General features: G+C 41.6%; 1 protein-coding gene across 2 annotated transcripts in view; it reads left to right on the top strand.

Moving 5' to 3' along the window:
• The first annotated feature begins 237 nt into the window (after window positions 1-237).
• Window positions 238-11,181, top strand: part of Ptpro (protein tyrosine phosphatase receptor type O) — a 212,396-nt gene continuing 201,452 nt past the window's right edge. For both annotated transcript variants that reach the window (XM_057785277.1, XM_057785269.1), the window contains exon 1: window positions 238-656. In XM_057785277.1, the coding sequence (XP_057641260.1) occupies window positions 582-656 (75 nt within the window). In that variant the 5' untranslated portion in view covers window positions 238-581. The remainder of the gene's footprint in view (window positions 657-11,181) is intronic.

The following is an 11,181-nucleotide window of genomic DNA, read 5'->3' as shown; positions in this document are numbered from 1 at the left end:
TAAGTACCACAAGGGCAAAGGAAGGGAGATTGAGAAGGACCTGGGATAAGAGGCATCAGAGGGAAAACCCCATAGACACCTCCTTCGAGGAGATTGGGGGGAGGTTGAGGCGGAGCCTGGCCTGGGGGCTGCCTAGCAATGGGAAGCAGGCAGGCCCTGGTGGGAGGACCCGAGATCTGCACTTTCCGAGTTCCTGGTTCCGAGAGCGAACACCCCTGTTGCTAGGGGGCTGCTGAGAGCTGCCTGCCTGTGGAGCCGGGGCCGCTCCCTCCCCACGCCGACCCCTGCCTCGCGTGGCAACCGCTGTAGCTGTGGCGCAGAGCCTCGCCCACTGCCATCCCCACCCTCTCCATCCTTAGCCATTAAGCAACGCCGGCTCCTGGCACGTTCTCGCCGGACTCGGGCGCAGAAGAGGAGAGCAATCCATCCGGAAGCGCCTGGGGACCGGCCAGGCGACATGCGGCCACCGGGAGCCGCCTGGGCGCCCGGGGTCTGAGGCTGCCAGCCAGGGCTGGTCATTGTGAACGCCACGGGGATCCGCTGGCGCTGTCTTCCGTCCCGGGGTCCCTGACCGCGCCGCGATGGGGCACCTGCCCAGGGGAACGCGCGGGGGTCGTCGCCTGCTGCCTCTGTTCGGGCTCTTTGTGCTGATGAAGGTAGGGGAACCTCCAGTCCTCGGGGATGCGGACCCATTCCGCCGTGGGGAGCTACGCGCTCGGGGCGCGGTGGCCAGGCGGGGATCGCTAGCCGCGCAAGCTTTGTCCTCAGCGCGGTGCTGGCTGGGCTGCGGGTTTGCGGGTGGAAAGATGTGGAAGTTTGCGCCTTCCAGTTGTCGCCCTTTGTACTCTGACACCTCAGCGATGGGCTAGCCGGATAGGGCTTTCTCCGGCAAAATCAGGTCACTTTCTTTACTGGTCCCCAGTGCACCCCAATTCCACTTCACCTTCTCGCCCTCCCCGAGTGGAGCCTCCGTGCGGCTGCTTTGTCTCAGTCAATTCACCTTCTGCGGGAATCACACTCAGGGCGCTGAGCTCTGGACCAGATGCACGGGCCAGGCACTAGGGCGAGGGTTTCATGGAATAAGGAGTCAGTTCAACACGAGGGAAGGTCTCTCCGCGTCTTAACCTATATCCACCTGGGGATGCCTGGAGAAACTCTCCACACTTCCTCCGCTTCCATCCTCTCGTTACTGGATGCTGCCTCTTATTTTAATGGTGGAATATATAATTTACAAAATTCACTTTTCCCGTCCTCTTTGAAACGTGTGTCTCAAAACTGTACTTTGAGAAGAAGTGAAAAGGAAAATGCTGTTTAAAAACAAAAGCTTGACACCTAAAGCGTGCAATTAAGGAAGAAAACAACAACCACAATAGCTAGTTGTTTTCCTGGCACGCGAGGGGAAGTTAGGAAGTGGTACCCCCTCGCTCCTGTTTTCAGGGATCTACTTTTGCTCTCTGCTGCTTAGTCCCCTTTCCCTTCTTGGCCAAGGGATGCAGGAATGGCCACAGGTGATCCGTTCCGGAGCTGTCCTTTCAGCACCACGCGGATACCTAGCTAACACTTCAGGACTGCAAACGCTTTGCTTCCGCATTAGAGATTCACTTCTTGGCCATATGCCCATTAATTATGAATGCTCCCCAAGGTTACAGTGAATGGGACCCATGAATCCCTGGCAACAGCAGCTTAAAATACTCTCTATTTTCTTCTTGTCTTTCCGGATCGCAGGAAATGTAGTCTCTGGGTAAACAGCGATTACATGAGTGAAGTTTTGAGTTGTATTTGATATATGTTCAAATTTTAAGTTGTCAGTCATTATTTTATTTGAAAAACTGGTGAATAATAAATTCAGTAGCATGTCTTGCCTGTAGGAAGATTTTCCTTAGTATACATCACAGATATATTATGCTTAATGAGTTTTTATAATTAGCGTTTATTTAACCATTTGCTAGGCTCTACAACAATTAAAATATCTAGGCAGCACTCTTTGTGAACTGAAGATGAAAACTGAGGTGCATATTTTCTAGAGAGCAGCAGTGTGTGTGTGTGTGTGTGAGAGAGAGAGAGAGAGAGAGAGAGAGAGAGAGAGAGAGAGAGAGAGAGGAGGGGAGAGAGGGTGGAAGGGAAGGGAAGGAGAGAGGGAGGAGGGGAGAGAGAGACCTGAGCTACATTTAACCTTTGGAAAACTTTAGGTCTTTCTTTCATAGTATATGGTAATTCTAGAAATGAGACCATTTAGTTTGGGAGAAAAAATGGTAAAAACATGATAATGGAATAGGAAAAATTCAGGCAGGGATCACGTGGTGATATCTTAGTAACTGAAATAGACTTCCACTCTCTTTTGCATAGTATGTGTATATCTCAACACTTGCCAGCAAATGTCTATCATGATAAGCTACTTATCAAGAACATGCACTGACAAATCTTAAATAAGTTATACACTAATGAGAAAATGATTTTGTGAGGAAAGTTATTAATATTTATTTCATGTATGGGCAGCATTTGCTTCATTTTAGCATAAAGTAAAGCAGAAAAGGGAAACCTATAAATTGAAAACCACTAAGCCCCAATCTTCTAAAAATTTTCACATTTCCAAACAGTTAACAAGAGATATTTGAAGTGCTACATTAGGCATGTAGTGTAATATCATAAATTGTGTAGTTGGTGTGTTACATGGGGCATCAGGCATACAGTATAAGTGTTTTATAAATTTGATGTTTCTAACTGAAAGTACTGAACAAGAGTCAATAAAATAGACACAACCATGCACATGGTGGCATGAACATTAAAATAATCCATTACTAAATGTCAAATAGTCTACCAGAGGTCAACAACTGCCTAAAATGGTCCAGGGGTATGAGACAAACTATTCTCCCATCTTCTGTGAAAATCTCCATAGATTTAATTATGACCACCATTTATCAATGTTCATACTTCATCCTCCATGTGAACCAATATTTCTAAAGAACTTAAGCCAAATATATCTAACTCTGAAGCTTGATGAGCAATTTCATATTTTCTTCCTTCCTTCCTTTGTCCCTCCCTCCCTCTCTCTCTCTCTCTCTCTCTCTCTCTCTCTCTCTCTCTCTCTCTCTCTCTCTTTTGTTAATCAAGACAGGATTTTTCTGTGTAATAGCTCCGGCAGTCCAGGAACTTGCTTTATAGACCAGACTAGCCTCAAACTTACAGATATGCACTTGCCTCTGTCTCCTGAATCCTGGGATAAAGGCATGCACCACCACTACTTCGCTTCTATTTTCTATAATCCAGGTAAATATAAACTGTGAAAAAAATTGGGGTGTGTATGATATGCTGGTTTATAACCATTTTCACTGAGGGAACCTGGAAGGGGTTGCGCGTGCAAGGTGTTGTGCATCATTGCTCGCCCATGCTTTAGTTGTGAATTCATTTAACAAGCTACCTCTGGTTGTCTGGGTCAGCCATTGCACCCACCGCATGAGCTGACATCTTCATAACTGTTGTGGGGCACACCTGGTGCTGGTCATGGACCACTTAAAATTATATGCTGATGTTGCTGATAATTGTGTCTGTACAGCTAGAAACAAAAATCAGAGCTCTACGATCCATCAAGAGCCCCATCTCACCTTCTGTCTATGGATCAAATGGATTGCTTATTTAGTGTCTCCCCCTTGTGTGTCTTCCCATAATTCCTACTGAAAACAACACAACATCACATTTTTACTGCCTTTCCTGAAAATGGCTTCCTATTTCATCAACCCAGTCAATATCAGTGCTTTATCAACTAAGATGCAAACGGCAGACTATGACCTCATCAGAATTTGAAGTCAGTCTTCCCTGAAGTGTTGCTTATTTATGGTCAACTGGAAGCTCCCCACCCCTATATCTCATTCAGTAAGAGTCCATTATTTCTTTATTTCTGTTCTTAAATGAGATGCCATAAAAGATGATTAACTTTGAAAGGGATTTCAATACTGTACTTTTTAAAGGTCCATGTTTAATTTTATCAATGCTATGATATTGGCCATCGTACTCTTACCCAGGATAAATACCTACAGTCCATGATCTTTCTGCCTTTCTCCACGCCCATGAGATCTTGAGATCTTTGCCTCTCTATGTCTCCCTTTCTCTGTGTCTCTTTCTCTCTTTCTCTGTCTCTCTCTCTCTCTCTCTCACACACACACACATGCATACCCAATATGCCTCATTTCCTGTGGAAAATTTATCTTGAGTGTTCTGGGGATCGTTCACTGCCTCTGTTTTGACAGGTGATGGGTGTTGAGCCTTCCCACTGTAAGAACATTCCTGATCTAGATCATATTAGGCATTTTTTTGTGGTTACTCTCCATCTTGTTCACTTTTTTGAGACAGGGTCTTTCACTGAAATTCGAACTCGCTGTTTGAGCTAGCCCAGCTGTCAGAGAACTCTGGGGATCTACCTCTGGGGTTATAGACACATTTCTTCACTTTTGGCCTTTTGCACAGGCTGCGGGACTCTAAACTCAGGGATTCATGCTTGCACAGCCAACCCTTGACTCGCTGCTCTTAAACAACTTGAGTCCTGAGAGGTTTGAAAAAGATCTTTGTGTTGGTGCCACTACTGTGGTCAGAGGCAGTGTGACAAACTAGGGAACTTACTATCAATGACTACAGAAATTGATTTTTCCTCTCTTCTAGTTTAAGGAGTCTGATTCATGGGTTGATTGATGTGTTCTTCTTCATATCCCACTGCAAAGATGAACTTTACCACACAGTATTTAATGGTCCTCATCTAATGAATCCAGATGCATTACAAATACTTTTGAGGTAGTTTTATCTCATAACTTTTATCTTTCCCAGTGTGCTAGCACCTGGCATTAGAAGTGTGATAACAACTGAATAAATAGAATTAAAATTTTTCTCCACTGTATGAATAGCTTCTAAGCATTCTGAGATATCATAATTGACTTGTGAACATGTCTATATAAGGAAAGCCTGAAGTACTATCATTATAACAGTTAAATAATCATAATTATAAGGCAATTACTACACTATAAATAGTAAACCTTTTTCAATCATACACTAATATATTATTAAAATCACAAATTGAAATACAAGCCTGATATTTTTCTCAAAAATATGATATCCTCATTTATGCATTTATGCTTCAGTGTCTCTTAAATTGTTGCTTGATTTTACCAGTTAAAAAGCAGTAATGGGGGCTGGAGAAATGACTGGAAGGTTAATGGAGCTAACTGCACTTGCAGAAGACCCAGGCTCTGTTCCCAGCACCAAAATGGTGGCTCACAACTGGAACTCTAGTTTCAGAGGCTCAGACACCCTCTTCTGGCCTGCACAGGTACTACACAAATGTGTACACACATAAGCAACGCACTCGTTCACATAAAATAAAAGTAAATAAATCTTTTAAAAATAAATTGAAAGTTTGGAAGCAGCAATGACAAGTAGGCATGCCTGCAGTCCCAGCACTTAGATGGTACAATCAGGAGTTCAAGGTCACAGCTGATGACAGCACAAATTCAAAACTATCTAGTACTGCATAAAGAAACTGTAGCCACGCAAGCTGGGAATGGTGTTTCATGCCTGTCAACCTATCAGTCAGCAGGCTGAAGCAGGAGGTTTTAAAGCTCATGGTTATCTAGGATTACAGTAAGATGGAACACTCTCTTTAAAAAACAAGTCACAATTGACATGCCAATGACAAATGGTTCCTATAAAATTTAAACTTTACCTATATATATACAAGACCAACAGCCAATATGGGTATACTAAGATTATCTTAGGCCTCCACTCTGCACCACTACTCCCCATCATCATTCCTATCCCCACCAGGTCAATATGTCTGTATTCCTAGTAGTAGGAGACACTCTAATGTTTTTGTGAGAACCTTGCCTCTAACAGGCCCTTTTCAACAGGTCCTCTTGGTAATTCCTATGGTGGTATTTAATACTGGTTTATAACTTGGTCATTTACACAACTCTTCCAGAGGGGCCCTTTGGTCTCAGCTCTTTCTGCTTCATTAAGTGTGTGAGAGCTTCCTTGGGCTTTGTTACTATCTGACTAAAGTGAGGAGAAGATTTAGGGCTGTGGTTTAAATGCAAAGTGACCCCCACTGGCTTGTGCTTTTCAACACTTGACTCCCAGCTGCAGGTGCTATTTAGAAAGGTTGAGGAACCTTTAGGAAGCAGAACCTCTCTGGAGGAACAGGTCCTGGAGGATTCCTTGGCCCATTTCCTGTTGCTTCTCTGCCTCCTGACTGGAGGGTGAGTGGTTACTTTGTGATCCTGCCTTCTCTGCCCCGATGGGACTGTGCTCCCTCTTAAACTGCATCCAAAATGCAGTCTTCCTCATTTAAGGTGTTTCTTGTTGGGCCTTTGATCACAAAAACGAGAAAAGTAACCATGCCCTGCCTGGTGTAAACTGAGGAAATAAGAATGTGGACAGGTTCAGTGAAATAGCAATCAAAACAAAGACGCCTCTTTTCTCTGGTGCTATTGATTCCAGAAGGTTCCATATGATTTCTATGAGCCACTGAGGAGAATACGTGAGAACACAAGGTATAATTACAGCAGCAACAAAAACTGACTTTCAAAACCTCTCATGTAATTCTGCAGCAACTGTTGTTTCTATTTTCTTTTCTACGTGTGCTCCAGGGCTCCACAAAACCAGATGTTAGATTATTTTCTCCTTGCAAACAGTGTTCCCAACTTCGTTGTTAGAGAGACAACCATGCTGTGTTCCCATCTCTCAACTACTTCAGCATCTAATTCTACAGTGAACAACCTTTCTTTTCCTGAGGTTTTCTAGTTGCTAATAGGCAACAACTGAGCTCCTCTGTCTTCTGTATTCAAAACAAAACAAGCAGAAGCTCTTGAAGTGAGGTTGAAGAACTTGATGAGAGTGTTTTCCTTCCCTCTCTGTCAGGAAATTGGGGCAATAAGGAGGAAAAAAATGACAAGTGGTTGGAAAAACATTCCACAGAGAATCTAATTTGGAAATAGGTCTTCAAGTTCAAGAACTATATTATGAATTATACACACACACGAAATTTCTGAAAGAAAATGAATGCCAGGAGACTGAAATTAAATTTGATGAAAACAGGTAGATTACTGTCAACTATCTGTATGCAAATACATGGGTTACTCAAAAATTGCATTTATTTATTTTATGCCCACTTGTGGAATCAGAACACAACTTATTGGAGAAAATTTGTTCCTTACTATGTGGGTCCCAGTGATTAAATTTAGACAATCTGGCTTCAAGGCAAGTCTCTTCACTCGCTGAACCATTTCACAGACCCGTATGTGTCTTTCAGAATACTTTTCCAGTGAAGAAAGAAATACAACTCATTTTCCCGACAAAACTGCTCCCATCTTAAGTGATAAACCAGCTAAATCTATTTTACTCTAGTAGTTCATGGGCTTTTACTATTAAGTCTATATATGTATATGTATGCATTCTTGCCTTTTGCATATATATACATATGTGTGTGTATGATTAAAGTACTAAATATTTCCCTTTTTGTGTGTGTCTCCATTTTCCCTTTTCTGGTAAGCTGCCCTCCAACCAATACACACCATGTGTTTCATGATATGTATGTGCCCTTATATACACACAAAAATAAATGAATGCAAAACTCTTCATACAACTGAGGCCTTTGTTTTGTTATGTTTATCCTAAGTAAACATTATTGATTTGTTTATGGATGAGAATATGGTGAACCCACACCACCTTGTTTCTGAACCTTGATAGTTTCTGAATTATCAGGACCCCTGGCAACTTCTTTAATTTTCTTTGCCTTTTTATTTTCTTGTTAAGCAGACTTAAAATTTATTAACATTGTTGATAAATCTTTCCCCAAAACCCAAATGGAAGTATGGAGAAATTATAGGAAAGTTGTCTGTTGCCCCGTCCATTCTGTCAACCAAACACTTATTGATCATCTATTAGGTACCAGAATTGGCTTGGTGCTGCAGGGAAAGAGTGGCTTAGAGTCAAATGTGTCTTTGTGGTGGCATAATGTGAACACTGGCACAGAAACAGAAAAGGGTCACAAAACACAGATGTGTGTTCAAATAAAGAAAATGTAAGATGTTAAAGGAAAGATACTTAAGCATCTTGTGGCTTAATATTAAACATGAGCCACATCCTGAAGCATAGACAGTTTCTTTTTCAATGCTAACAGAAGGCTCACCATGCTAATTGAATCAATGTTGTCATCATTAAAATTTTATCATATAGCCTAACAAACAGATAATTAAATTTTCAAGCAACTGAAATACACACACACACACATACACACACACACACACATATCAAAGCATATACTTACTCATGGGCTGAAAGTCTTTAAATGATCTTGATGCAGATTGGTTTATATGAATGGCCTATGATTACATTGTTAATGTGAATTATCTTTAATTGTTTCCTATAACTTTAACTTCATTTTTGTTTGTTGGCCAATGAGAGCCAGAATTAGGGCAAAATTATAATTAAATTATTTATGCTTTCACATTAGTCATATGATAAATTCATATGACTCCATGAATTTATCATAAGAAATTTCATCTGGAGGCCTGGCCAAAGACCTTAGTAGGTATAGAGATTTGCTGTCTGGTGTGGGACAATTCTATATTCTGTCAATTATGTTTTAAATAAATGCTGATTGGCCAGTAGCCAGGCAGGAAGTATAGGTGGGACAACCAGACAGGAAGTGGAGGCGGCTCAATGAGAATGGGAGAATTTTGAGAAGAAGGAAGCCCATTCCTCTGTAGTTGTGACCCAGCCACAGAAGATGCAAGATGTGACTGCCCTGCTGAAAAAGGTACCGAGCCATGTGGCTTACATATTCTAGAATAATGGGATAAGTTATGAGTTAATAAGAAGCCTGAGCTAATGGGCCAATCACTTTATAACTTATGTAGACCGCTGTGTGATTTTCTTTGGGACTTACCGGCTGTGGGAACTGGGCAGGACAGAAACCCCAACAAGCAGGCCCTAATGTTACAGCTGTCCATTCCAATGGCCCAAGTTTAATCCCACAACCCATATGGCCCAACATACATGCTTCATGGTAGGCATGCGTCCTCATATACACACAAAAATGAACGAATGTAAAGTGTAAAAATTTAAATTGCATCTACAGAGCTAAAGAGTAATATTAGAAATTCGTTAGTGGGTAAATTGTTTTTATTGAGTTTTATAATGTTTACTCCCTATCAAACCAATATTTCTAGAAACTTCTGAGAAGGCATTTATACAAGTCCCGCATGTCCCTGAAGCATCATCGTTAGATAAAACTGCTTGCCGCACGTCATCTTTCTCTAAGATTAGTCAGGAGTTTTCAACTTAGCTCATTTTGGTGGCCCATAAAAAAGAGGTTTAATATATTTTGCTCGGGATTTCTGTTTAGTTTGGCAATACATTGAGAACTGAAGTGTAGGAATAAGAAGCCAGGCTGTGATGGCAGATTGCTTGTGTGACACACATACATGTCTTACAAGGTGTTCCTTGGAGGTTGAACTAAGGAAGGAAAAGTTGCCCTTAACATGGGTAGCTTCATCTCATGGGCTAAAGTCTAAGATAGAATAAAAAGGAGTAAAAGAGGAAGTGATCTTAGTAGCAGCATTTGTCATTGTTGGTTTCCCGACTTGGGACTCAGCATAACTTACTGCCTCACAGTTCTGCCTTTGTGCCTTCCCTGCAAACCACAGACTATACAACCTCAAATTGACAGGCAAAAGAAACTCCCCCTCTGGGCTGGCTCAGTGGTTAAGAGCCCTTGCTGCTCTTAAAGAGGACCCAGGTTTGGTTCCCAACACCCACATGGTGGCTCACTACTGTCTGGTATTCAGTTCCAGGGCATCCAATGCCCTCTTCCTCTAAGGGTAATAATGCATGTACTTGGTACACGTGTATACACACAAGCAAACCGTTCAAACATGTAAAAATAATTTCTTAAAAAAGAAGACAGGAAGAAACTCTCCCTTCTGCTGCTTTCTCTCAGATATTCTTTTACAGCACTGAAAGAAACAATTAGTATAGAAAAACCACCAAGAATAACCGTGATATTTACAATAATAAATTGTTATTGGAATACGCCTATTATTTAGATGTACTCAAAACTCTGAATATTCATGTAAGACAGAGCCTTCTAATCAAATTTGATCTGCAGTTGAGGATGACCTTACACTCCTGATTCTACTGCCTATTTGGAGAAACACATCATCTCAAACGGCTTAAAATTTCTAGATCTTAAGCTTCCTAGCAGGGAAAACTGAATGTGGTATCATGTGGTCTGGCCCTGAGATGGGGGTCAGAGGGTAAGGCAGGAGGATTACAGCTTCCAGAACACACAATGAGATCCTTTCTAAAGCAGCAGCAAACCCAAAGTAGAACAAAAATTAACTGTATGCTGTTAGTGATGTGTCATTAAATATCTAGTACTGAGGTTTTCCCCTTAAAAAATGTAAAAGAAAACTGGGTATTTTGCATTGAAGTGCACTGTTACAAACCATTATTTACACTTAAATGTAGTGGCAAGATGTGAACAAACTTACTGTGCATTGTGCTGGGGAATTCCCCTCTGCAGTTTTCTCTAACCAAATTATACTTTGTAATTAGTCTCTCACAAACTGCTACAGGCTTCACTCAGAGTGGCTAGACTCCGGGGATTTGCAATATGGAAATGCTGGTGTTGTAAAAGCTTCTGGCTGATGTGATTGCCAGGGCTTAGAACAAAATACCTGGACTCGACTCTAAAAGCTGAGCTTAGGCATTTGTGGGGTTGTTGTTGTTTTTAATTACCAAAATCTGCTAAAATGCAGCTACCATTCAGGGTACCCAGGGTTGAATCCTAGGATTTATATTTTATGTATTTGCAACTCATAAGAGTCTACGTGACCTTTAAAACTATGATTACCTGTGTGCTATTACCCTGCTGGTTTCAAATTCTTGGTTGATGGGGTATCTTTCACTTTTGAAGGTTAATAGACAGCGTAGGAAGACTATTGAAATTCTTGTTGCTATGCAGAAGTTGCCAATTAGCCTTTCACTTTATGGTTTGTCATAGGTCTGAAGTAGGGACCTCTTTATTTGCAATATTTGAAGAAGCCTGAATCAGATATGTGTCAATGGCCACAATATTTTTATATTAATATACTGATAATTCAAAGTACATGGTTACCACAACAAAAACAAAAGCAA

Source organism: Chionomys nivalis, chromosome 1, assembly GCF_950005125.1.
Source record: "Chionomys nivalis chromosome 1, mChiNiv1.1, whole genome shotgun sequence".
Classification (NCBI taxonomy): Eukaryota; Metazoa; Chordata; class Mammalia; order Rodentia; family Cricetidae; genus Chionomys; species Chionomys nivalis.
Note: the sequence above shows the minus strand (reverse complement) of the source record. Positions and strands in the feature narration are given on the sequence as shown.